The sequence below is a fragment of the Gaeumannomyces tritici genome, assembly GCF_000145635.1.
Source record: "Gaeumannomyces tritici R3-111a-1 unplaced genomic scaffold supercont2.3, whole genome shotgun sequence".
Taxonomy (NCBI): domain Eukaryota; kingdom Fungi; phylum Ascomycota; class Sordariomycetes; order Magnaporthales; family Magnaporthaceae; genus Gaeumannomyces; species Gaeumannomyces tritici.
In genome coordinates, this window is record NW_008804547.1 from 246,458 (window position 1) to 271,801 (window position 25,344).

General features: G+C 62.1%; 11 protein-coding genes across 11 annotated transcripts; 6 read left to right on the forward strand and 5 right to left on the reverse strand.

Moving 5' to 3' along the window:
* The first annotated feature begins 85 nt into the window (after positions 1–85).
* GGTG_05171 (rhomboid protein 2) lies at positions 86–1,895 on the forward strand. The gene is made up of 5 exons (XM_009222970.1): positions 86–672; positions 750–887; positions 958–1,039; positions 1,104–1,291; positions 1,350–1,895. Exons 1-5 carry the CDS (start codon positions 504–506, stop codon positions 1,559–1,561), a joined length of 789 nt encoding a protein of 262 aa, XP_009221234.1. The 5' UTR covers positions 86–503; the 3' UTR covers positions 1,562–1,895.
* GGTG_05172 (GPI transamidase component GAA1) lies at positions 1,883–4,244 on the forward strand. The gene is made up of 4 exons (XM_009222971.1): positions 1,883–1,970; positions 2,039–2,288; positions 2,367–3,447; positions 3,519–4,244. The coding sequence occupies exons 1-4, from the start codon at positions 1,955–1,957 to the stop codon at positions 3,996–3,998; spliced, it is 1,827 nt and encodes a 608-aa protein (XP_009221235.1). The 5' UTR covers positions 1,883–1,954; the 3' UTR covers positions 3,999–4,244.
* On the reverse strand, positions 3,878–5,813 carry GGTG_05173 (26S proteasome regulatory subunit RPN9). Its single transcript, XM_009222972.1, has one exon. It carries the CDS (start codon positions 5,595–5,597, stop codon positions 4,431–4,433), a length of 1,167 nt encoding a protein of 388 aa, XP_009221236.1. The 5' UTR covers positions 5,598–5,813; the 3' UTR covers positions 3,878–4,430.
* Positions 5,814–5,922: 109 nt separating this feature from the next.
* Positions 5,923–7,594, forward strand: GGTG_05174 (NADH-ubiquinone oxidoreductase 40 kDa subunit). Its single transcript, XM_009222973.1, has 4 exons — positions 5,923–6,257; positions 6,331–6,425; positions 6,494–6,585; positions 6,657–7,594. The coding sequence occupies exons 1-4, from the start codon at positions 6,053–6,055 to the stop codon at positions 7,387–7,389; spliced, it is 1,125 nt and encodes a 374-aa protein (XP_009221237.1). The 5' UTR covers positions 5,923–6,052; the 3' UTR covers positions 7,390–7,594.
* A 207-nt stretch (positions 7,595–7,801) lies between these two features.
* GGTG_05175 (hypothetical protein) lies at positions 7,802–9,209 on the forward strand. Its single transcript, XM_009222974.1, has 5 exons — positions 7,802–7,951; positions 8,020–8,320; positions 8,422–8,539; positions 8,625–8,696; positions 8,774–9,209. Exons 1-5 carry the CDS (start codon positions 7,917–7,919, stop codon positions 9,040–9,042), a joined length of 795 nt encoding a protein of 264 aa, XP_009221238.1. The 5' UTR covers positions 7,802–7,916; the 3' UTR covers positions 9,043–9,209.
* Positions 8,995–11,988, reverse strand: GGTG_05176 (hypothetical protein). The gene is made up of 6 exons (XM_009222975.1): positions 11,431–11,988; positions 11,119–11,355; positions 10,916–11,026; positions 10,044–10,831; positions 9,701–9,931; positions 8,995–9,638 (listed from the first exon to the last, which is right to left on the reverse strand). Exons 1-6 carry the CDS (start codon positions 11,513–11,515, stop codon positions 9,537–9,539), a joined length of 1,554 nt encoding a protein of 517 aa, XP_009221239.1. The 5' UTR covers positions 11,516–11,988; the 3' UTR covers positions 8,995–9,536.
* A 429-nt stretch (positions 11,989–12,417) lies between these two features.
* On the forward strand, positions 12,418–13,362 carry GGTG_05177 (lactamase; the record flags this gene model as incomplete). The annotated part of the gene is made up of 1 exon (XM_009222976.1): positions 12,418–13,362. One exon carries the CDS (start codon positions 12,418–12,420, stop codon positions 13,360–13,362), a length of 945 nt encoding a protein of 314 aa, XP_009221240.1.
* A 988-nt stretch (positions 13,363–14,350) lies between these two features.
* Positions 14,351–16,644, forward strand: GGTG_05178 (integral membrane protein). The gene is made up of 3 exons (XM_009222977.1): positions 14,351–14,673; positions 14,738–16,257; positions 16,346–16,644. The coding sequence occupies exons 1-3, from the start codon at positions 14,403–14,405 to the stop codon at positions 16,520–16,522; spliced, it is 1,968 nt and encodes a 655-aa protein (XP_009221241.1). The 5' UTR covers positions 14,351–14,402; the 3' UTR covers positions 16,523–16,644.
* Positions 16,645–16,672: 28 nt separating this feature from the next.
* Positions 16,673–18,483, reverse strand: GGTG_05179 (hypothetical protein; the record flags this gene model as incomplete). Its single annotated transcript, XM_009222978.1, has 2 exons — positions 16,673–17,335; positions 17,425–18,483. The coding sequence occupies 2 exons, from the start codon at positions 18,481–18,483 to the stop codon at positions 16,673–16,675; spliced, it is 1,722 nt and encodes a 573-aa protein (XP_009221242.1).
* Positions 18,484–19,170: 687 nt separating this feature from the next.
* On the reverse strand, positions 19,171–21,896 carry GGTG_05180 (hypothetical protein; the record flags this gene model as incomplete). The annotated part of the gene is made up of 2 exons (XM_009222979.1): positions 19,171–19,182; positions 19,248–21,896. 2 exons carry the CDS (start codon positions 21,894–21,896, stop codon positions 19,171–19,173), a joined length of 2,661 nt encoding a protein of 886 aa, XP_009221243.1.
* Positions 21,897–24,332: 2,436 nt separating this feature from the next.
* On the reverse strand, positions 24,333–24,968 carry GGTG_05181 (hypothetical protein; the record flags this gene model as incomplete). Its single annotated transcript, XM_009222980.1, has 1 exon — positions 24,333–24,968. One exon carries the CDS (start codon positions 24,966–24,968, stop codon positions 24,333–24,335), a length of 636 nt encoding a protein of 211 aa, XP_009221244.1.
* Positions 24,969–25,344: the final 376 nt, after the last annotated feature.

The following is a 25,344-nucleotide window of genomic DNA, read 5'->3' on the forward strand; positions in this document are numbered from 1 at the left end:
AGCCATGCTTACATGATCCGAGCCGATAAGCGATAAGGCGTCATTCGGACCAGGGATCATCTTCTCTGCATCAAACGGCCACGCAGCAGCCGGGCTCTCCCTGTCCGGGGTAGAAATTAAGACAGGGGAGGGAGCCGAACCTTGTCCCACCCTGATGGGACGGAATCACGCCGAATCTTGTCTGCTGGTTGTCTTTGCGCCCCTTCTCTGTCCATGCGCCGCCCTGGACCTGCGGGCTCTCGCGAGAAGAACAAGCGCGTGCGCCTTTTCAGCTGCCGCTAAGCCCAGCCTCGAGCGCCACGTCCAGCAAAACCCCCGCCTGCGAACGTTGCGACTCGCCCGCCCGCGCCAATCCCGTCTCGGCCGAACCTGGAACCAGACGTCACCACCTAGTCGGCTGTTACCCGAGTGCTTTCGCCCGTTCGACCTCCCACCGCCGCCACGAGCACCGACACCACGCGCGGGCGCCCACTTGGGCAGCACCCTTCAGTTACAAGCCCAACATGGCCGGGTTCAACGTGGTCAGGGCGCGGTCCTATGTGTTCCGGCTGCCGCTCTTCACAAGAGTCGTCGGTGTGGTCATGATGCTCGCCTGGGTGGCTAGTCTGCAGAGCGCATGGGATATCAAGGCCTGGGCCGCCCTCAAGCCCAGCGAGATCAACCTCAAGACCCGTACGTAGCCTGGCATCTTCAGGCGAGGTCGCATGCGCACGCGATGGCTAACAGCTCACGCCCGATGCCTTGGATAGTCTACCGCACAAACACTTTCGTCTTTGTGCACAGGGGCCTCTTCCACGCACTCATGAACGCCGTCGCCCTCACGCCGCTGCTGGAAAGGTTCGAGTCGGAATACGGGACCCTGAGCTCTGTGGCCTTGTTTATCGGTCGTGAGTGCCCCAACCCAGCGGAAGCCTCGTCTGTGCCTGCGCTAACAGCCCGTGGCATCTGCTCGTCCAGCATTTTCTACGATCCCGGCGCTCCTCTATGTTTTTATTGAAAGGGCGATATTTCGAGTCGACAATGCAGTCATGGGGGCCAGGTGAGGGATCCCGACGTCACTTGCGCTTTTTACGCCGGCCCCGTACTGACGAAGCGATGGACAGCATCTGGGTATTTCTGCTCCTCGGAATGGAGGCCATACGGACTTACCGGACGAACCCCCACTTGGTCATTGCGACGCATCAGGTGCCGACGTGGACGACACCGCTGGTGCTCTGCCTGGTGATTTCGGCCTTGGTCCCTGGCACCAGCCTGCTGGGGCACCTGTGCGGACTGGGAGTTGGATATCTCGGTATGTTTTGTCACCCGCCGGTTTTTATACACGATTTACTGACGATGGGCTCCCCAAGGTGGTCTCGGATACCTTAAATTCCTCTCGCCGCCCGAGAAGGTGCTCAGGTTCGTGGAGGGTAAGCTTAACCTGCTGGGTCGGCTCCCGCACTATGTCAGTGTCGATCAGAAGACATACGGGCGATTCGGAGTGCTACCGTCGAGCGGGCCGAGCCCTGGGTCCGGACCTGCCATCGGGCTGGTAGGGTCGACACAGCGTCTTGGGCCTTGAGGGGTTACTATGAGGTGTGTGTTGTTGTCCAGGGGTTGTGTGGAATTCCAGGGTGTTGTTGGCTCTTTGCTGCATGCTGGTGCTATTGGGCTCATGCCCGGATTCTGTCTTTGACTGTATCTATAGGGAGTACTTGTCTATATAATATGTGGTGGTCGTCTGATAGCATGTGGTAGCGTCGGGTGTATCATCAATTTGGACCCCTGAAATATGCCGGCATCGTCGCCCGCCACGATGCGACGATGTGGGGTGCCCCATGTTTAGGTAAGCACGGAGCTCCTGCCGCTTGCAACGTCACCCACAGCTCTAGCGGCTGTTTCCAGGTTCCATGCCAAGACCCTCGTCGAGAATCCAGCAAAGAGAGACGCGGCCGAGGAAGGGGATTTCGCTCCAATGCCGCGCTTATTGTGTAGGTTGTCTTGTCTGTCCCGTATCGTTTTTCTGTCTGAATGCTAACCTGGTCTCTCTGCCCACAAGCTTCGCTCCTCAGCCTGCGGCGGAACCCGCGTGTCCTCAAGCTCCCGCCCTACCTGTCGCTGCTGTGCATCGTCGTCGGCATCGCTTCGCTCCTCGTCCTGCCGCTCGACAGCCAGTCCCGACGCACCTATATATCTGAGAACGCGCTGCTGCCAGGGCAGGTACACACGTACTTTGCCGGCAGCGACCAGAACGTCTTTCGCGCCTACAAGCACGAGGTGGACCGGCTGCTGGACAAGAGCAATGTTGAGTGAGTTGCCCGGGAGCTTCCCGCTGGTCCATGACGTAGAGAAGGAACAAGGCCAACTAATCTCTACGGTGCTCCCAGAATAAACGACAAGCTCGAGAGCATCCTCGGCGACGTGGGGCTCAAGACGGCGCGGCAGAACTTCACCTACACGTCGTCTGGCATCGTACACTCGGGCGAGAACCTCTACGCGCTGCTGCGCGCCCCGCGCGGCGACGCCACCGAGGCCATCGTGCTGGTGGCGGCGTGGCGCAACCCCGCGGGCGAGCCGAACCGCAACGGCGTGGCGCTCGCGCTGACGCTGGCGCGCTACTTCCGGCGCTGGTCGCTGTGGTCCAAGGACATCGTATTCCTCCTCCCGCCCGACTCGCTGGCGGGCCCGCAGGCGTGGGTGGACGCGTACCACGACGCGCACGACGCCTCGGCCGTGGCCTCGCTCCCGCTCAAGAGCGGCGCGCTGCAGGGGGCGCTGGCGCTCGACTACGCGCGCGAAGGCCGCTACGAGAGCGTGCACGTCGTCTACGACGGCGTCAACGGGCAGCTGCCCAACCTGGACCTGATCAACAGCGTCGTCAACATCGCGGGCGGCCAGATGGGCATGGGCGTGTCGCTGCAGGAGATGTGGTGGGGCGGCGGCGACGGCTACGCCGACCGGCTGCGCACCATGCTACGCGGCATGCTGCGCCAGGGCCTGGGCGCCTCGACGGGCGCCCACTCGTGCTTCATGCCCTACCATGTCGACGCCGTCACGCTCGCGCCCCACGGCGACGGCTGGCAGGACGAGATGGCGCTCGGCCGCGTCGTCGAGGGCACCTTCCGGTCGCTCAACAACCTGCTCGAGCACCTGCACCAGAGCTTCTTCTTTTACCTGCTCATGCACCGCGAGCGCTTTGTGAGCATCGGCACGTATCTGCCCAGCGTCATGCTGATGGCCGCAAACTTTACCATCATGGCTCTGTACCTGTTCTCCAAGGCCGGCCAGACCGGGGGCGGGGTCGAGGGTGAGGGTGAGGGCGAGGGCGAGAAGACCAAGGACAAGACGGTGTCCTCTCCCGACGCAAAGCCGGTCGAGCGTGACCTCCTGGCGCCCTTATGCTTCGTGGCATTCTGCCACTTCCTGGGCTTCATCCCTCTGTATCTCTTTAACCATGTCCCCGCCGGGGTAAGTCATCAGTCATTCCCTTCCTACCTTTCCGGCGTGGTGTGTCATAGCTAACCGCTCGCCCACTCCAGCTCCTCGTCCCCTTGGCCGCCTTCTTCGCCGCCTTCAACACGGCCTTCCCGCTCCTGGCCTCGCACCTCCTGACGTACAGGTACCGCCTCACGCTGCAGCAGTACCACCTGATCCACGCCTTCTCCCTCCTGCTGCTCGGCATGTTCGTCGCCTGCCTCGCCACCCTCAACTTCTCGCTCGCCTTCTGGCTCGCCCTCCTCTGCGCGCCCTTGTCCTTCTTCCGCCCCTGGCCCGCGACCTCGCCGCGCGGCTACGGGGTTCGTCTGCACCTGCAGCTGCTCATCTCGGTCCCCGCCGTCGTTGTTGCGTGCTGCGTCGCCTGGGACCTGGACCTCGGCCGCGTCCTGCGCGACGCCGCCTTTGCCTGGAACGTCTGGGGCACATATACGCCGCTCGTCGTGTGGTGCGTCTGGTGGCCCGCCTGGCTGGCCTCGTGTGTGGTGCTGAGGGGAGGACCTGGGCTTAAGGAGAATAAATAGTATTTGGGCCAGGACGTTGTGTGTGGGACTAGAAACGCCAACCAAATGGGCGTGTTCTATAATATACAAAGGGCTGACTGTGATGTATCCAAATGCCCGTTAACGTACCAGGAATAGAAATGGATGTACAAGCAGCGCTGTACAAGCAGCGCTGGCAAAATGAAGGCTAAACCCGTACCCTTAAAATTGCCAAGGCACAAGTTAATTGTCCGTTTAAAAGGTCGGCACGTTGACGGCACCTGGCGGGATACACCAATACTCGCACCCGTTGGAACCACGCGCAATATATCCGCTTTTCGCGGATAAAATCGGCATGATGAACACCCTGATATTACCTGCGTTTTGGTGGGATTCCATCACGTCTAAAAGGCAGGTAGCTATGATACATGGTGCGAGAGCCATCCATGGCATCCATCCCTCTCCCTCCCCCCCTCACGCGGCCCACACGTCCTGCCCCACGGCCTCGATCCAGTGGCCGAGCTGGTTGACGCTCGAGTCCCAGTCCTTAAGGCGCAGGCGCATATTGTCGATCTGCTTCATATCCAGCACCTTTGGCTGGACCCAGTCGATATGGGCGATGGCGTCGACCTGGTCGATGGAGCCGCGCAGCAGGCCCAAACTAAGGGCCTTCATAACCAGGTGCTCGATCTCGTCAGGCTGCACGCGCGTCTCCTGGGCGATGGCATCAAAGGTCATGTGGCGGTCGTGAGGGGGGCGGCGGAACACGGCCTCGGTCAGGGCGGCCAGGTAGATCTTCTGGCGCAGCTGGGCGCGGTGCTTGGACAGCAGCGGGTTGCCGCCAATGTGGCCCGACAGCACGTCATAGGCGGCCAGGTCGCCACGGTTGAAGGCGAAGAGCAGGTCGCGCAGCCACGCGTCCGGGCCAGCGCCGTCGTCGGACGCGGGGAGGGCAAGGGCGTCTAGGATGGGGTGCAGCAGCAGCTCTCCAAAGTTGTAAATGGAGGTGGAGACGAGGGCGGCGACGGCTAGGTCGTAGGCGCGCGACCGGCGCTCGGCGGGGGTCAGGGCGGCCACGTCGATGCAGGCCAGGTACAGCAGGGCGTTGCGGTAGTACTGGGCAAAATCGGCCGTGGCCTGGTAGTAGTCGGCCTGGGCGCCGTAGAAGGCGGCGTGCACAACCGCTTCGACGCTATCGAAGCGGTCCAGTATCCTCTCGGCGCGGTCCAAGTCGGTGCGGGCGCCGTCGGCGTCCTTGAGGTCGAGCTTGACGCGGGCCACGGCGATGGTGGCGAAGACGAAGGCGTCCTGCGAGTCCTCGTGGTCGACCTTTGCGGCGGCCGTCTCGAGGAAGGCCAGGCGCTCCTTGGGCGCTTTGATCTGCGAGGCGGCCTTGAGGGCCAGGTCGACAAGCTTAAGCTGGTTGATTTTGTCGGCGAACTTGAGCACAAACGTCTTGTAGAAGACGAGGCGGGCGGGGGCGCTTGAGGGCGTGTTGAAGAACTCGATCATGGCGTCGGTCAGCTGGTGCCACAGCTTCCTCTCCCAGTAGTCCTCAAACTGCAGGATCAGACCCTGCAGGTCCTCGGGCGCCCTCTCCCTCATGGTGGAGAGGAACTCGGCCGTCTCGTCGGCGCTCATGGTGGCGGTGGTGGTCGCCTGCGCCTATGTGGTGGGTGTGTGGCAGTTCGCTGCTTGTCGTCTGGCTGAGCCGAGCTGGCGAGGTTTGTGATGTTTGGCTGGGATCTGTGCTGTGCTGGAGGTTGGTCGTGGTTGGTGATGCAAGTCGGCCGCCCGCCGCCTGGACCGTGTTCGTGTACAGTAGGTATCTACCACTCGGCTCAATTGCGGGCAGCTTGACGCGGCTGGCAGCCTAGCTCCAGCTCTGCCCCGCCGCCACAGCGTGCACAACCTCAGCCACAGATAGCGATAAGTCCAGAGCTGCCCCACGTGACCCAGCCGACAAGGCCCAGCGAGTGAGATCACAGCCATTGAAAAGCGCCCTTCTCGACTTCACGACGAGGCCTGCCAACGACGACGCGAGAGCCCAAGCTCAGGGCTACATACAACCGCCTCAATTGGACCGGCAGGCAACCATGTCGTCCTTCCCGACCGCAGTGCGGTCCACGGGGCGCCTCGCCCAGAGCGTCGTGCGCCGCCGAAACCTTTCCGACGTAGCCATTACCCGTACCGGCAAGCCTATTATCCGCACCCAGGGCGGCCGCTCGTCGCTCGGCGGGCACACGGCCACCGTCTTTGGCGCCACCGGCCAGGTCGGCCGCTACATTGTCAACAGGCTAGGTCCGTTGCTTCTACTCCGACAGCCCGGCAGAGCCTAGCAGCCGTCTCTGACCAGGGCCTCGCTTCTACACAGCGCGACAAGGATGCACCGTCGTCGTCCCCTTCCGAGAGGAGATGGCCAAGCGCCACCTCAAGGTTGCCGGCGACCTGGGCAGGGTGGTCTTTATCGTGCGTCCTCCCTATGCGCCATCTATGCGCCATCCCCCGCCACAGTCCCCTGCTCACCATCACTATAGGAGTACGACCTGCGCAACACGGCATCCATTGAGGAGAGCGTGAGGCATTCCGACGTTGTCTACAACCTAGTTGGACGGAATTACCCTACAAAGTACGTGCCGGGACGACATCTTGGAGGATAACAACCTCCGCCTCAACAGCAGCGCATGCTGACCACACCAGGAACTTCTCCCTCGAGGATGTCCACGTCGAGGGCGCCGAGCGCATCGCCGAGGCCGTGGCCAAGTACGACGTCGACCGCTTCATCCACATGTCGTCGTACAACGCCAACCTCGACTCCCCCTCCGAGTTCTTCCGCACCAAGGCGCGCGGCGAGCAGGTAGTGCGCAGCATCTTCCCCGAGACCACCATCGTGCGCCCCGCGCCCATTTTCGGTTTTGAGGACCGGCTGCTGCTCAAGCTCGCGAGCGTCCTCAACCTCTTCACGGCCAACAACATGCAGGAGCGCTTCTGGCCCGTCCACTCGATCGACGTCGGCAGGGCGCTCGAAAAGATGCTGTACGACGATTCCACGGCCTCGCAGACGTACGAGCTGCACGGCCCCAAGAACTACTCGATGGCCGAGATCGCCGAGATGGTGGACCGCGAGATCTTCAAGAAGCGGCGCCACGTCAACGTGCCCAAGGCGATCCTCAAGCCCGTGGCGGCGCTGCTCAACCGCGTGCTGTGGTGGGACGTCATGTCGGCCGACGAGATCGAGCGCGAGTTCATCGACCAGGAGATCGACGAGACGGCCAAGACGTTTGCCGACCTAGGCATAGAGCCGGGCGACATCAGCAAGTTCACGTACCACTACCTGCAGGGGTTCCGGAGCTCGTCCTTTTACGACCTCCCGCCCGCGACGGAGAAGGAGAAGAGGGAAGAGAAGAAGTACATCCACGTGCTGGACGAGTGAGGCGGGCCGTCGCATATTGGCGCTTGCTACCTAGAGTGTAAATATTTCCTGCGGCTAGCTGACTAGCGTTTCAAGTCAAGACAAAAAAAACATATTTTATTGGTTACCCGTTATGACATGTTGATTCTGTTCACTATCTATTCACCCCTGTATGACATATCGAATCTACTAATGGAGGCAAGGTAGCCCTGTATCCAGCACACCGATTCCTCTTGGCCTCGGGTCTGTTCGTCGGCTGGAAACTTGGCTGCGAATGGGGCCCAGCCAGGGGATCCACCAGATATCTTGTTTTTGAGTAATGGAAACCCCCATCTTAGTATACCGTGCCGTAAGCGGAACGGCAGGCGGAGGGATGCCCTCGCTTTGGGAGTTCCGATGTTTTCTTTTTCTTTTTTCTTTTTCTGTCGCTCTCTTCTCATTTTTGACGGCTTTTGATCTCATTGACCCAACACGCGATACAGTGAGCAGCCAGCTCTTGATGGCCTCCACTTATACACTCAGATAGACTCCCTTCTTATACAAAGACCATGGGGCTCAGCGAAGACTTTGACGATGAGCCCATGTAAGCGCATCATCCCTGACAAAAGAGTCCATGACATGCTACCCACACATAGACTAACACCCCAGCAGCGCCCTCTCGTCCCACGCCCTCGACGCCCTCAAGTCCTTTTACGCGGACCGGGACGCGCTCGAGGCCAAGTTCGAGGACCTCTTGGGCGAGGCCGAGAGGCAGGAGGGGAGCAGCGGCGGCCGCAGCAAAAAAACCCTGAGCATCGCCGACTTTGGCGAGGACTGGCAGGAGTCGCAGTTCTGGTACTCGGACGGCACGGCGCGCGCCGTCGCCGAGAGCCTGCTGGACGGCGCCGACGGGGGCTCTGTCGTCGCGGCCGTGTCGGCGCCGAGCGTGTTTGTGGCGCTCAAGAACATGCTGGTTTGTTCTTTTTTTTTTTTTTTGTGAACTTCTGATTGTACTAGTTGTTTGTATGAAGGACCGTGTTCCTGACACGAGACATGAAAAAAAAACCTGCCCAGGCGGAGAGAGGGGACGGCGAGCCCAGGCCGCGGCTGGTGCTGCTGGAGCACGACAGGCGGTTCGCCGTGTTCCCCGAGTTTGTGTTTTACGACTGCAACCAGCCGCTGAAGCTGCCAGGTATGTTGAGGGTCAGACTTCACCACCTCCTTTTGCTCCTTCTCTCATTCCTCAGCTAATAAGAAATACGAAAAAAAAAAAAAAGACCGCCTCAAAGGAGCCTGCGATCGCATCGCCTGCGACCCTCCGTTCCTGAACGAGGACTGCCAGACCAAAGGTACGGAAACAAAAACACGCCTCGGTGGGATTTAGTTGGATATTATCGAAGCCGCTGAAACCAAAGATGGAAAACAGAAGCAACGACGGTCCAGTGGCTAGCTCGCCCCCAGCCCCCAGACTCCCCCTCCCCGGCCGCGCGCGTCGTGCTCTGCACGGGTGAGCGCATGGGCGAGCTAGTGACGTCGCGGCTGTACGGGTCCGTCGGCGGGCTGCGCACCACTACGTTCCAGCCCGAGCACGCCAACAAGCTGAGCAACGAGTTCTGCTGCTACACCAACTTTGAGTGCGCAGCGTGGGACTGGCGCGGCGACGACGACGACGACAACGCAGGGACGACGGCTTGAGCTCAGGCGGGTGGGTGCCGCGGTTTTGTTTGTCCGTTCATCTGCTACCCAGACAGTCGGTCGATAAATGCCTCAATACACGCTAGATATACATCGTAGATATACATCATGTCTATTCTTGTCCTCTTGTCGGTTCTCCAGTCGTGCGCCTATAAACAAGTCCTTATGCAAACGCCTGTCATGCACGTGTCTGTCCTGTTCTAAAGCCGGCTTCCCAGCTAAAAAAGTGCCGCTCGCCTATGTTGCCTATGCGAGGGGAGGAAAAACAGGCAAAGGAGATACGGACTTGGAATATATCCATGTCCCAACGCTGAGACAGATGCCCGAGCAACACGTGTCACTCGTGCCAGGTGTAGTTTACCCGATTCGGGAAATGGTGGGAAATACATGCGCCAAACAAATAGGGCGTCTAGACCGTCGTCGGCTGCTGGTGGTCTGGGTCCCCGGCCGGCAGGCAGTGAGTCTGGATGGTCACCTCTTACCAAGGCTTCTGCTCAAGCCAAGGAACGGATGATATAAAAGAGAAGGTACGCCTTGGCCGAGAGGACGTCCGACTTTGCGGCCATCTCGACCTTGTGGTCGTTGAAGACGAACCACTGTTGGGTCTTGGTTAGTCAGGTGGTGGCCATGACGGATTCGGGTGCTGTTTTGCACGTACCTGGTCGCCGACTCTACAATATGACGTGTAGTGACCCGTGTCGATCTCGCCGACGTGAACCACCACACCAAGGAGGTCGTAGGTGCACGACCTGGCCAGCTCGTAGTTCTCCTTGGAATCTCCGCTCCGGCCCCGGTTGGTGTAGGGGAACATGTTGAGCGACAGCGGGAACTGCACCGGCGTCTCAACCTTTGCCGCCTTGTCGTGCCGGCCCCCCTTGTACTCGAAGCGCTGCGGGGGTGTTGTAGATCCGTGGTAAGCATATGCATACTCGTATGTATACTCATATGTACTCATATGTATACTCATATGCATACTCGAGACGGGCAAGAGGGTAGCTCACCTTTAGCTGGATCGACAAGACGTTGGGTAGCCTCTTAATGCTAGTGTGGCGCCTCGCCTGCTGGGTCGAGTTGCAGCTGTGGCACCGGTACTCGCACTTGTCCGACTTGACATACTCGTCGTCAAGGCAGTCCTGCAGCGTGAGCACGCCCGCCTTGGCGGCGCTGCTGCTGCCGGCCTTTTTTCGCCTCTGGGCCAGGTTTTCCAGCCCCAGGCTCAGGTCCAGGAAGGACTGGACCTGGTTGGTGACGCCGTGGCAGGCCTGGCACGTGGTGGTGCTCTGCAGCTTGCCGTAGAAGGTCTGGTGGACGATGCAGTTGCAGCTGTGCTCGGAGCCAATTTCGGGCCGCTTGCCATCGCCGTTGCGCTCGTGCAGCTCCTCTGCGAGGAACTGGAAGAACTCGTGGGCGTCCTGCTCCTTGGTAGTCACCAGGTTCTCAAACGCCTTGCGCTCCGAGATCCAGAAGCCCGACAGGATATTGGCCGCCGTGTAACCGTTAGTGCTCTCGAGCGCGTAAAAGTCCTGGAAGATCTCGTCCATGGCGCAGCTGAGGCAGTACGAGACGCCGCAGTCGGAGCTGCGGTGGCCATCGCTCAGGTAGAAGTTGCGTAGCATGGGGTTGTGCAGAAAGGTCTGCAGGATGACGTTTTGGTAGCAGGTAGCACCCGCGTTGTAGATGCCACGCAGCCCCGTCGCTCTACACGAGGCCATGGTGGTGTTTACCGATATATACCTGGGGTCATCCTTGGAGTCTGAAAAAAGCTCGTCGTGTTTCCTCTTGCGGGTCGCTGTTGAGTTGTTAGTGCTGGGCTGGGGGTTGACACGACCAAAGGGGCATCCAAAGGGGCATCCAAAGGGGCATGTCGCCTTACTTGAAAAGGAGCCAGTTCCGATCTTTCGTAACCTCAACTCCTCAAGGGTTGGGTCCCACACCAAATCGTCGCATATCTGACAGTACAGTGAGCCGTTGCGAGAGTCGGCGACTGTGATTTCGTCAACAAGTCAGCACTGATAGACAGAAAACTGATAGACAGAACACTGATAGACAAAAGGCAGTGCTGGAAAAGTCACCTACAGAAACGGTGTTGCTTTTTGTTGCCATGCTTCAGCCGGTCGTCCTCGGTGACGGTGGCAGGGCATTGCAGACACAGGTAGTTGGAGGTCAGGGACGTGATGGCCTGGCCGTTGGGGCCGGTCGAGGTCTGGGGGACGATGGGGGTGTTGTCGAAAATCTTGCGCAGGATGGCCTTGTAGTGGGTGATGGAGGTCTGCAGGCTCTCGGGGCTCTTGGTCACGAGCAGTTGGATGTGTTCTGGGGGTCGCATGGATACGAGTTAGCGGTGCAAAGATTGGCGGACAGGGGCAGGAGAGCAGGAGGCAGACGGACCACAGCCAAAGGCGGGAGTGCCTGGTACAGGGGGTTTTGTGGTGGTGGACTTTGGAGACGCCGGTGACGTCGCTCGCGCCGCCATGTTGGCGTGGTTGCTGGCGCCAGGCGCGGCTGCTCGCGTGGGCGGCAGCGATGTTTGCGACGGCGAGGTCTGTGGTTGGTGGCTCGGTTGGAAGGAGTATAGCTAGAGGGCGGTAGCTGGTGGTGTCGGCCAGAGGCGCAGCAGTGCTCGGCTTGGACAAGGCTGAGGGCTGAGGTAGGAGTCGAGCTCTAGATCCGAGAGCGAGGTAGGCAAGAGCGAGGCTGGGTGTTGGAGCCTGGAGCTGGTGGCAGGGCTGGCGGCAGGGCTGGCGGCAGAGCTGGACTGGTCAGCGGCGTTGTTTTGCGTTTTCGGGCTGGGAGGAAGGAGGTAATGACAGCTCGAGCGAGTCACGAGAGCAGCAGCAATACAATGCAATATGCGATGTGGGTTTTGCTTCTCGTGCTTGCACCTCGCTTTCTCCTGACGCCCGCTCCAGCTCAGCTTAGCTGTTGGACTCGCGCGGCGCATTGAACATTTGAACGGGACGGGATGGACCCATTGGGAAATTTCTTATCGCCACCTGATCCCGCGCTTATCGCTCCCGCCAGACCCGCTGACAGAACGCCAAGACCCATCCTCGGCAACACGCCCCACACACCCTTTTCCCCTCAGAGTGGCACACCTCGGTCCCTTGGCCTCGGCCCTTTACACAGTTGATGCCCGTCGCTGACGCTGATGGCGTGCCCCTGACAAAGGGCACATCTTGTATTGCGTCTTGTATGGTACATGTGATGCCAGCTGTACGACTGGGAACATGCAGGGGCCGACCATAACTTGGTCTATCTAACATCTGTTCTATTTATATTTTCTATTTATATTTTATACACGCCCTCTCGTCATTATCCTTCACGTTGGCACGCTTCCACCCTCGCACAGGCCTTTCCTGGTCGCGCCTGGTCAAAATGGCCGCCAGCCCGCCCGTCCAGCTGCCCGAGGTCGAGCGACTGAGCGCGAGCTGCATCCGCATCCTGGGTGGCAACCCCGGCAAGTTCACGCTGCAGGGGACCAACACGTACCTGCTGGGCACCGGCCGCTCGCGCCTGCTGGTCGACACGGGAGAGGGCCGGCCGTCGTGGGCCGCCGCCCTGCGCCGCGTGCTGCTCGACGAGGACGCCACCGTGTCCGACGTGGTGCTGACCCACTGGCACCACGACCACGTCGGCGGCGTGCCCGACCTGGCCGCGGACCCCCGCACCGCCGCCGCCCGGGTCTACAAGAGCCACCGCCGCTGGGGCGACGCCTCCCTCGATGCCGTCCGTGACGTTTTAGCCGGCGCCGACCACCAGACCCAGCTAGATATAGCCGACGGGCATGTCTTCCGGACCGAGGGCGCCACGCTGACGGCGGTGCACACACCCGGCCACACGTCGGACCACGTGGCGCTGCTGCTGGCCGAGGAGGACGCGTGCCTCACGGCCGACTGCGTGCTGGGCCACGGCACGGCCGTGTTCGAGGACCTGGCCGCCTACGTCGCGAGCCTGCGCCGGCTGCAGCCGCTCTTCGGCGGGCGCGTCTACCCGGGCCACGGCGCCGTGGTCGAGAAGGGGCCGGACCGCATAGCCGAGTACATTGCGCACCGGCAGCAGCGCGAGGACCAGGTGCTGGAGACTCTGCGGGAGGCAGAGGCAGCAGCGGCAGCAGCAGCAGCAACAGCTGGTGACGGGACAGGCATGACGGCCATGGATCTGGTCAAGATCATCTACAGCGACGTGCGCGAGGATTTGCACCCGGCGGCCGAACGTGGCGTCCTGCAGATCCTGGCAAAGCTACAGGGCGAGGACAAGGTGGTGGGGCAGGGGGAGGGGGAGGGGGATGTGTGGAGGCTGAAAGCAAGGTCGACATTGTGAGACTTGCCCGCATGTTGAATGACATGCTTGTTTGTAAGGCATTGAGCGTCCTCATTGACGGGACGTCGGGGCGATTCCCTCTGCCACGTCGTTCTAGCCCAACACCTCCGGAAGCTTCGGATGGCAGGTTGGGACCGTGCGTTTTCTTATAAGCTGTGAGGTGGGCGTGGCTAGTCAAGTACATGTACATGATATATGCACATGACTGCTGCTTACGCTGGCGCGTGAAGTTTGGGACCCGAATTCGGGACCCGGAATGCCCCGAGCTGTTATCTCCGGGGGCGGTGAGGGCCAGGGAGGGCAGAGACTGAACAAAAGTCAAGACAAAACTCAAGCTTTACCAACGGGGCTTCTACAGGCCGGGCTGACAGACGACATACATGGACCCAATCCAGCCCTGATGGAGGGTGGCAGCGGGGCAATTGCCAAGGGCATGCAGCGTCTAAGTGGTAGTGGCAGCAGCCCATATGCATGCTAATCGCTACCTGGAATCAAACGCTCGATTGCTCTCCCAGATCGCCAAACCCTTGCTGCAGCGCCCGGTCGCAAGTGCCGAGCACGCCCAAGCTGCGGGGACTGGTCTTCTGAACCCATCGTGACCTCCGGGCCCCCCACCCCTCGTCGTCGCCGGAAGCTCCGGCGTCCGAGGCCAGAAGAGTCACGCACACGCACTGGCGCCATGATCGCTAGTTTGGGTGATTACCAATACCACACCCACCGGCTGTACTGGTACCTTGGTATGGGCTAGCTGGCTAAAGGGTAGAGCACCCGCACTCGGCTCGATACCTGGCCGATTTCATGTGGCCTGACTGAAGGTGGGTGGCATCATGTCGGGACGCTGCTACGGTGGGTTTCTATGGACAATACGGCGGATACGCGGAATTATTAATTATTGGCGATGCCGGAGGATATCCAAGCCCCAAATACATATCATTTTGGCCATGACATGCCCTCCTCCCTGTTTTGTGACTTGGTTGCACTCCTTCCCCTTTTCCCTTGATATTCCCTGTCTAAACCCCCACACAAGAGACGGCGCAAGGATGAAGAACAGGATGAAACCGCTCGCGTTGGCCATTTCACTACTGACCCTCGCCACAGCTGCGCTGGCCCACGGCGCCGGCGAGGGCATGAGAGGGCGAGACATGGAGATGGATATGGGCCACGGCCACGGTCATGGCCACGGCGAAGGAGCAGCCACTCCCAGCCATGCCGCATACCCCGAAAGCTACTTCTCCCACCCCGAGCTGCAGGGGGTCCTGTACGCCCACATAGCCGTCATGGTCGTAGCCTGGGTGTTTGTGCTGCCGGTCGGTAAGTGACACACACTATCCAAAACCGTAGCTGTCAGTCCTAACCTAACCCCACCCCTCTCCAGCTGTCATGTTCTCCATCGCCAGGTCCCGGCACGCACTCGTGGTGCAGCTCATCTTCGCGGCCGTCAACGGCGCCGGCCTGGTGCTGGGCACCGTCTACAACGACGGCACGCCGGACCTGTACCCGGGTAACGCCCACCACGGGCTCGGCTGGGCATTGACGGCCGCGCTGTGCGCCCAGGTTGCTGTTGGCGCGCTGGGCCGGCTGCTGGCCGGGGTGTTGACGAGGGGCAAGTCCGGGGGCGGCGGGGACGTCCACGGGCTCGCCACACCCGTCTCGGCCGCGGCCATGGCGGCGCATCATAGACAGCAGCAGCAGCAGCCGGCGCCATTTATAAAGGGGGCCGAGATGCACAGCCCGTACCGTCTCTTCGGCGACAGCGGGGATGGCGCCGAGTCGCTGCGTAGTCCTACCTTTTCGTCGTCGTCGTCGTCAACATTACACCGCCACCGCCACGATGACGACGCAGCACTGAAGGAAGGACTATTGCTGCGGCGCGGCAAGGACGACGGCTACAGCTACGACGACGACCAAGACGGCGACGAGACAGGCCTCGATACAGCAGCCCTTGGCAGCAGCAGCGCGGCGGGACGAATCTACCGCACCGCCAAGCGCGCAACAGCCGCCGCCATGTCATCATCAGGGGCACGGGCATGGCGGGTCCTGGTCATCTTGGCCTACGACGCCGTCGACCGCGCCATCCTGCCGCTCGGCTTCGTCGCGCTCAGCACCGGCGTCGCCGCGCACGGGCGGCTGTTCGAGGGCCCCGAGATCCTCAGCGGGCTCGCGCACTGGATCAAGGGCGGCGTCTTCTTCTGGCTGGGGCTCGTGACGCTGGGCCGCTGGGCCGGCGCGTTTGCCGACCTGGGCTGGGCGTGGAACCTGCGGCCTGAGGGCGGCGGCGGCGGCGGCAGGGGAAAGCAGCAGCGGTCGTGGTGGTGCCCGTCGGCCGAGTTTGTCGAGAGCGGACTCATCTTCTTTTACGGGTCGACCAACATCTTCCTCGAGCACTTGGGTGGAGACGGCAGCAGCAGTAGTAAGTGGAGCGCGCAAGATTTGGAGCACGTGGCCATCACGGTGCTCTTTATCGGTGGCGGGCTGTGCGGCATGCTGGTCGAGTCGGCGGCGGTGCGGGACCTGCTGAACACGTCCGTCGTCGAGGCGGCGGCGGCGGCGGGAGGAGACGACGACGACGACGACGACGACGACGACGACGACGACGACAGGCATCTGAAACAGCCAACGCCAACGCACAGCAGCGGCGTCTCGCTCAACCCCATCCCTGCGCTCGTGATCCTACTGCTAGGCGTCATGATGAGCTCGCACACGCAGGGCAGCGCCGTGGCCGGCATGGTTCACAAGCAGTGGGGCACGCTGCTGACGGGCGCGGCGCTGGCCCGGGCGCTCACCTACGTGCTGCTGTACCTGAGGCCGCCGCCGTCGGTGCTGCCGTCGCGCCCGCCCACGGAGCTGCTGGCGGCGTTTGGGCTGAGCGCGGGCGGCATCGTCTTTATGGCCAGCGTGGGTTTTTTGTTGTTTGCCCCCTTTTTGACCTACGCTTGACTGACTGACTGACTGACTGACTTGGCTGACTTGTATCGGAAAACAGAGCGGAGACACGGTCGCAGCAATGGTCAACCAGGAGCTGGACGCCATGTTCATTTACACCGTCACCATGGGCCTGGTGGCCCTGCTCATGGCCTGGGTCGTCGCCGTCATGGCCCTCAAGGGGTGGGCCGTCAGGAGGGAGCGGGGGAGGCCGGCGGCTGGGTGGTGTGGTGTGTAGAGTTGTGAATGCGGTGGGCAATTCTTTTTACGTATACGGATAGCAATGAAACTGAGAAAAATAAAAATTACTTTCTGACATTAAACAAACAAAAATAAACTACCCGAAAAAGTCTGTCCGTCAAGTCCACCCCTCCCCAAAACACCCACGTCACGGCCTCCCCGTCGTCAGCGGCGGGCGCGGGGCGTCGTTGACGTGGATGGCGCCGGGGGGCGGCGTGGCGGGGGCGCGCCAGGGCTCGTCGGCGGCGGTGCGCGGCGGCTGGAAGCCGTAGTAGCCGCGCGTGGCCGTCTTGGCCACCTCGTTGAGCATCCAAGAGACCCACTCGCCCCCCATGCGGCGGCGGACGAGGTCGTGGTGCGGCGGCGGCGGCGGCGGCGGCGGCGCTTCCGTCTTGTCGGCGTCGGTGTCGGACGAGGGCTCGGACACGTCGTCGGCGGCGGCGGCGGCGGCGGCGGCCAGCACGCGGCGGCTGCGGTCAAAGTGGCCCAGGCACGAGCACGCCGAGCTGAGGTAGACGTGGGGCGGGCGCATGGTGGTGGTGGCCGGGGACGCGGTGATGACGGCTAGAGCAGCAGCAGCAACAACATCATCATTATCATCAGCAGCGCCGCTGCCGCCGGCAGAGGGCGGCAACAGCACGATGGGGGCGATGGTGGCGCGGGCGCAGGCGTGCTCGATGGCGGCGGGGCGGGGGAGCAGGGGCGGCGGCGGCGGCGGCGGCGTGTCGGACTTGTCCCCCTCCCCCTCCTCCTCCTCCAGCTGCTGATGCCGCACGGCCGGGGCGGCAAACTGCAAGATGGCCGTCTGCGACTGCGGCGGGCGCGCCGGGTCCGTGTACCAGCCGCAAAACGCAGCATGGCCGCCTCGGCGCCGTTGAGGGCCGCGAGGCAGCGGTCGACGGTGGGCTCGCGGCGGGCGCAGCGGGCGGCCTGGTCGGGCGGAAGGAGGTGGGTGTCGGGCTCGTTGTTGTCGCTGTCGTCGCCGTCGGGCTGGGGGGTGGGGGTGGGGGTGGCCTGTTGCCGGCGGCGGTCGTTGCGGCGCCAGACGGTGTGCAGCGGCGAGACGGTGGTGTTGGTGGTGGCGGTGGCCATGACGGGCACAAAGGACGTGAGCGTGTCGACCATGGTGACGACGGTGGACGTGGTTGTCGAGTTGATGGGCAGCGCCGTCTTGCCAGGCTGCTGGTCAGCCGGCACCGAGCTGAAGCTGCTGGGCCACGCCGTGGCGCCGTCGCCGGGTCCTGTAAAGGGGGGCGCCGTGCCAGTGTATGTGCGCGTCACCGTCGTGGTGGCGAGGTCCACGACCGCCGCCGCCGCTGCCGTAAGCCGCGGCTTCGGCATCGCGAACCACGGCCTGCGCATCCTGGGGACCGACGTTAGGGTGGACGGCGGCAGGGGCGCGGGGTGGTGGTGCGACTCGAGCGTCTGGGTGGTCGTGGTGGGCTCGTCCCGCTCCTCGACGTCGTCGGCAGGGGCAGCATGCTCGGCCACGTCGAGCGCCGGGTAGGAGACGACGACGTGGGTCACGGGTGAGGTGACGGCGGTTGGCGACGATGTGCTGGACGACGACGAAGACGAAGACGGGCTCTGCAGGATGCGCGGGCCAAACTTGTCGATGCGCTCCTGCGGCGTCATCTGCCACCACGTCTTCTTCTTCGCCCTGGGCGCCGAGGCGAGGCACAGCCAGGCGCCCGGCGTGAGCTCGGCGCCGCCGCCCCCGCACAGCTTGGCGACGTCGGCGTTGAGGTCGCCGAGCTGGGCCGCCGTCAGGCCGGCGCCCTGCTGCACCGAGGCGCAGCTGTCGCCCGGCTGGGCCCGGTGCCAGCGCGTGCACGCCTCGTGGTTGGGGAGGGAGACCGGCCTGGGCTGCTGGGCCAGAGCCAGCGTCGAGATGCCCGTCATGTGGGCGACGTAGGCCCCCGTCAGGACCGAAGTGGTGATGCCCCCAAAGTTGGCCATGTTTTCTTTTTTTTTTTTTTTTCAGTCTTGGTTGTTTTGCCACACGACTTGGAAAGACCCAATACGGGAGAGTGAGAGAGAGAGAGAGAGAGCCAGCAGCAATAAGTAGCAGGAGGAGGACCTCATCTCCGGACATCCTTTCGCCACAAGTCATGATAGCATTTTCCGTGGCGCTCCCTCGATGCTATCACAAAGTCTGCGAGGCAGGTGGCTGGTTTGGCTCGGAGCGTCATGAGCTCTTCTGTATACGACATAGTCGTGGATATGGCAATATGCTCTAGAGGCGGAAAAGGGTATCGTGGCACGCCAACCATAAAAAACATTCATCCACAGTCAAGCAACCTTCATGTACTCTGAACAAAATGTGACAAGAACAAACAAGACGACAATTAAATCAAAACTATGTTCCTCAAACTCGCCTCCAAGGCCCAAACCATGACCCCAGAACAATGTGCCTGTCGACGTGCACGAAAAGCCAAACAGGGAGGGTGGACACCGAGGTATCGAAAAACAAGTCTAAAAATACCAAAACAAACCGCTCGCTTCCCTCCCACCATGCAAAAAATCTTGCACCATCTTGCCCTATTTTTTTCTGTACATGCATGTATCTTTCTTGGGTTTTCTTTTTCTTGTGTCGGGGAATTCTTCACGCCTCCTCGTCTTGCCCTTTTCCTGTGCATGGCTCCCTCACATGACAACCTGTGATTCATGGCCCTGTTAGCATCCCGCTCGTAAACCGCCAAGGCAAAACAGAATGAACTTACACAGTCGGACTCGTTCTTGCCCTGGGGAATACCCATCTCCTCAAACGTGGATGGGCCTTGGCCCTTTTGCGACTGGTTACTACCGGCCACGGGCTTTCTGCCAGAAGCCGCCGAGCCAGGCCCGGGGCTGGGTCCAGGACTCGGCCCCGGGCTCGGCCGAGCACCTGGTCCACCCTGCACGGGCGGTGCGCTCTGTCGACCATGGTCCAGGGGGGCCGGCCTGTCCTTGAGCTGCTGAGGCTGGTGACCGGCCGTAGACATGCGGTTCTGCTGCGGCAGCGAGTCGAGACGCTCCGGCCGCATCGACTGCGGCCTGGCATTGGGCGCGTAGCGCGGGTCGTACTGCTCCGACGGCGGCCGCGCCGACGACGATCGAGGTCCATAGTCGCGTCCAGGCTGCCCCGCACCCGCAATGTGCGATGACGGATACCCACCACCGCCAGGCCGCTGGTTGTAAGCCCCCTGAGCCGGCAGCGGCTGCGGGACGCCCTGCTTGGTCAGTCGGTTGCGTGTCGGGTCCGCCGGTCCGCCGGCACCGCTCATCATCGGTGCCCCTTGCTGCTGTTCGTATCCGGGACCGGCGGGGGACTGCCGGTAGCCGCCCGGCCCTTGGGCGTCCCAGCCTGCAAATCCTCCCGGGCCTTCCGACACAACGCGGCTCTTAGCCGACTGTCCGGCTGGCTGCACGGCGGCGAGGCCGGATCCGTGCGAGTGAGACTGCCTCATGCCGGCACCTCCCTGTGGGGGGTATTGCTGGTGCGAGTCTGGCCTGCCGCTGGGGCTGAGGGGTGGTGCGCCGTAGCCCGGGTTGGCACCGCCTCTGCCGCCGCCCGCGTTGCCTCGGATCTGGGGGTTGTAGTGCGGCGACACAGGAGCCAGCGCGTGGGCCACGTCGTCCTCCGGGTACGGGGCCGCCGACTGGGGCCGCAGGCCGCCGACCTGGGGTGGCCTGTCGTCAACCGGGTAGGGGGCGGCCGAGCTCGACCGAGGCGGCAGGTTGACACCAAAGGCTGGCGGGCGTCCGCTGCTGTTGCTGCTGAGCGACAGCCTCGACGGGTCCGGCATGTCCAGGCCGCCGCCGTTGGGGCTGCCTCCCCTCTCGATGGGCGTGGCCGAGCCCGAGCCCGTCTCGGCCACTGACGGCATGGCCGCCTCCTTCTGCTTGAAGCGGTCCGGGCGCTTGCCGCGCTGGGAGCCGTGCTGCGACTTGATGCGCGTCAGCGTCGTCGTCTCGTGGTCCTCCTTGGTAAGCGTCTTGGAGTTGCTCAGCGAGTCGAGCCGCTGCAGGGCGTCCTTGTTGCCGTTCTCGGCCGCCGTCTCATACCAGCGGCGGGCCTCGCGCAGGTCCTTGCGCACGTGGATGCCAATCTCGTAGTAGTAGCCCATAGCAAACTCGCCCGTAGCGAGCTTGGCATCGGCGGCGCGCTTGGCGTACTGGAACGCGAGCTGCTCGTTCTTGACAAACATCTTGTCGTAGCCAAATAGGAACCAGCGGCTGACGCCGAGGGCGGCCTCGGGCTGGCCCTGCTTGGCGGCCAGGCCGTAGTAGTGCAGCGAGTAGGCGGGGTTGAAGTCGCAGCTCAGCTGGCAGAGCTCGTAGGCCTGGCCCATCTTGGACTGGGCCTTGGCAAAGCCGAGGAAGGCCGCCTTTTCGACGTACTGGCGGGCGAGGGCCAGGTTGGAGGGCAGCAGGCCCTCGGGGATGTTGAGGTCGGGCAGGTCGCGGGCGATGAGCATGCCGTAGACGTAGGCGCCCTGGGGGGCGTCCTCGTCGGCGCTGTCGGCCGCCACTTGGATCAGATCAAGGCCGCGGCGGTAGTCCATGGTGTAGCCGTGCTGGCCAAGGAGGCTCATCATGCCCAGGCGGTACGAGGCGGCCGAGTCGCCCTGCTCCATGCCGTTTGTGTAGTGGCGGATGGCCTTCTCCATGTCGTTGGAGTTCTCGTACAGCATGCCAATGCGGTACTCGGCGCGGCCCCAGCCCTGCTCGGCGGCCTTGCGGTAGCCCAGGAAGGCCTCGCGCTTGTCGGCACGCTGGCCGAACTTGCCAAACTCGAGCCACTTGGCGCGCATGAAAAGGGCCTCGGGGTGGCCCTGCTCCGACAGGTACGTGACGATGTTGACGGCGTCCTTGCGCAGCTCGTGCTCGACCTTGGGGGTGCTGGGGCGGTCGGCTCCCGGGTTCTCGCGCTGCCAGGCCTCGGCGGCGATGTCGACCCAGGCGAGCGAGTCGCGGGCCCACGCCAGCTGCATGGCGACATTGTTGGAGTGCAGGACGTGCTGGCGGGCGTCGAACAGTATCTCCTCCTTGTCCTCGTCGCCCATGGGTATGTTCTCGCCCGTGACCTTGGGGAAGGGCGAGAAGCTGGGGGCGTCGAAGGTGTCACCCTGGCCCGCCATCTTGTCGTACGACTTGGTGTGGCTGTCCTCGAAGGGTTTGAACTCGGCCGCAGCGGGCTCTTGGATGCGCGGCACCTGGGTGTGGGTGGCGGGCGTGTCGGGGCCACTGCCGCCGTTCTTGTTTGCGGCGGCGTTGGAGGTGTTTGTCGAGGCAGCTCCGGCAGAGCGGTGCTCGGTCGCGTCGAGTTCGGCCGATGTTTGTTCAAGCCGTTGGAGGTCCTGTTGCATGTTCTGAGGGACCTCTGGCATTACCCTGCGTCAGAGCCCGACAGGAGGATCGATGTCAGCAAAAAGTCGCGCGCCCGCACACCCCCTTCTTGGCTCTTGGCCGTTGCTCGTCGTGGCGGAGCTGGCCAGGAGCAGGGGTGGTTTTTTTTGGGGGTTTTTTTTCTCTAGCCTTCTGTTTAGGTAGATGTTTCTCCTCCTAAGCAAATCAAGGCCAGCCAGGCCCGCTAGTGCTCTCAGCCGTTGCAGGGGGCAGTCAGAGGGCACCAAGCACTTCATGGTGGGCGTCGGGGCCCTCTGACGCTAATAACAAAGAACGGGCGGTTCGGGGACCAAGACGGCTCGCATTACCGCGCGTGATGGGCTAGGGCTGCAAGGAGGGGCTTTGGCGGGGAAAAAGCAAGGCAGGTGGGCAGGCAGCCAACGCAAGCGGACAATCGAGGGGCTGGTTGGGCTGAGGGAGGGGGACTGGAGCCGGGAAATTGGGTGCGCTGGGTCGATGCATGCGGCAAAGACAGCTCGATCCAATCCAGACTGGTGTGCAGAGCCGGCCTTGGCCTGGCTCTAGAGGCAGCTCTAGAGCTGCAGCCGCAGCTGCTAGGCTTCATCTTTTTGGCTGGGAATGAAAGATGAAGAGAGAAAACGACAAGAAAAAAACAAAAACAAAACTGACTGACCTCTGAGGGGACGGAGCAAACACCTCGGGCATTTGGTAGTCGTCAAAGCCACCGGGGACAAAAGTCGCACCAAGCTGCGGCATCTCCTGCGTCGACTGCTTCTGCTGCGTCTGCTGCGTCTGCTGCTGTGGCGGCGGTCGGGCGCCAGAGCCTGCAGGAAATAGTGGGTGAGGGCGGTAGGAAAAGGGTCGTCAGCGAATCGTCATAGGTTTTGGCTGTTGCTGCTTCCGCTGCCGCTGAAGAGATCAGACGGGAAGTTGGTTGCTCCGGCAGGCTGTTACTGTTTGTATGTGCAACTGCTCAATTGGTCTCCCACCAGTTGGACGTCGCAACAAGGCAACGAGCGCCACCTGTCGCCACTGCTGCTTTTGGAAAGCGCCAGTCAGGGGACCGAAATGGGAACCCGAGATGCTGCAGCAGCCACTGCAGTGCAGTCTGCAGAGTTCTTTCCGGTGCCTGGCACGGCTGATCAAAATCTCGGTTGGAGGGTGGCAACGGCGGGTTCTTCTTCTTCTTCTTCTTCTTCCCCTTCTCTGTGGCTGTTGTTATAACTTGTCCGGCAAGTCTAGTTGAGGCTCCCTCGCAATTCCTTCACACTCTGCGGGATTCCAGGCCGCACCAGCGATAAAGGATGTTTGTTGGGGGGAAATTGAGAGGGCCGAGTGGCGTGCCAAAGAAATCGATTGGAATCAACTTCTCAATTCCACCAGACCGTCGGTGCAGGGGCTGCAGACCGCTGGAAGAAAGAAGAAAAAGGACAGGGGGAGCAACAAACGACGACAACGCCCGGCTTGACTCCTGGAAGAAAGACGCACAGCCCGGACCCCTCGGATGCTGGACCCCTGCCTGCCCTGGTTTTTTTCTTCTGATGTCTCTGGAAAAGGAAGCACACAGGAAGCCGTACGAGGTGCATGCAGAACAAGAGACGACGGGCGAGCAGATATGACGGCTGCGGCATCCGACATGGGATCGACGACGGCGTGCCTGAGCTGGCCCCTGTGTGCCTGGCGCATGGGCCCGATGGAGATGCCCACACTGTCCACTCTGTCGCAGCCCAGCCCAGGGACGCGTCCACCCCCCAAGACCAGCGGGGCTGAACGGCCGGAGTCTGTCTGTCTCTCTTGCATTGCGTCGCACGCATCCTCGGATTCCCACGATGCATCCCCCCCGTCTGTCCGCCCGTCCAGGCTCCATCTTTCATCCGTCTGGCTGTGCAACCAAGACGACGGACAAGACGTACGTGTCGGGCTGGCGGCTGAGTAAACGGCCGAGTCATCGTGCCTGGCCGGATGTGGTGTCTTCTTGCAAAACGCAAACCAAGGGCGAGGTCACCAAGAGTCAGGCCACCAGGGGCTTCCCATCTTGTCGTCTGCGGGGCTGTGCCGGACTTTTGGAGAAGCCGTCCGATGGCAAGAGGTTGCGGGAATGCGTCATTGTTTCCATGTGTAACGAACTCGTTGATGCTTTTTTTTTTCCTCTCTCCATTTTTCCGCTTCCTCTTTCCTGAATTCTTTCAGAGCCCCCACGTCGTCAACGCCTCGTTTGTAGATGCTCCCCCAAGCCCAGACTGGTGAGCTCCAATGTCGGATCCGGCCAAGTTGTACCTCGCACTCTCCTCACATAAGCGCTGAGTGTGCTCGGGTGGTGGTCCGGGGGAGTCCGATCCGGTGGAGAAGAAGAGGAAGAAGAGCAGCCGTTGCCTGGTCCCCAGCAAGATGGTGTCCACGGTAGATGATGCGCAACAGAAAGAAGAAGAAAAAGAGAAGAAAAAAAAGGCAGCAAATCACAAAAACGTACCTATGACCGGCCCGGAAACGACAACCTTTTCGGGGATCGGCGGGGGCGCGGCAGCCCCGTTTGCGGGTGGCGTGCTGGCCATGTCGGCGGTCATTTGCGGGATCGGCAGTTGCGGCTTTGGCAGCACTGGTGGCGGTAGTGCGGCACGCTCAGCTGGCCGGGCGGCGTAGTCTATCAGCGGCGGTGGCGGTGGCGGCGGCGGAACGGGCCCCGGCCAGACCAGCCGTGGCTTTCGCTGCGGTTCGGGAGGCTGAAGCGGCGGTAGCGGCGGCGGCGGGCGCGATCTCGCTAGGTACCACAGGAACGAGGCGCAGGGCGACGGGATGGTGACCACCCGGCGGCGGGCTCGGGGGAGGACAGGACCGCCACTGCTCCTTATAAGCGACGGGGGCTGGTCGGTGCTGCTGCTGCTGCTGCTGCTCGGCGCTTGTCGGTGCTGCTTCTGGCCTCGCCCCTCCACATGCAGACCCGCAATCCGTCCTTGGGGCTGGCCGGGGTGGTGCTGCTCGTCTTGTCGTCGTTGGTGGTGCTGCTTCTGGTGGTGGTGGTAGTGGTGCTGCTGCTGCTGCTGTTGTCCTTCTGCTTTCCCAACCTCGATTCCAGCCAGAGCACTGCCGAACATGTGAGGCGAAGGGAAGCGGGCACGCAGCCAAGCCAAAAACCCCCCAAGGAGGGGACCGGACTTTAAAGGATTCCAGATCCCACCTAGGCAGGTCAACGGCCCGCCCTTGGGACGCACACAGCGCACACCAGACACACACACAAGCTCAGATCCTGGATGAAAGATTTGACCCTTGAATTTGATTCAGCCAACACTAGCACCGCTACCCCAAGCCCCTCTCCCTCCGCCTCCGCCCTCCCACGCAGAAGGTGCGCCTCGGGTAGTAGTAATAATAAAGCAAATCAACCGACAGTTCATGCCCCCCCTCAAAAGCATCCCGCCAGGGGTTTGGGGTTCGCGTTGTGTTGGATCCAATCTCGGACGAACGAACGACTGA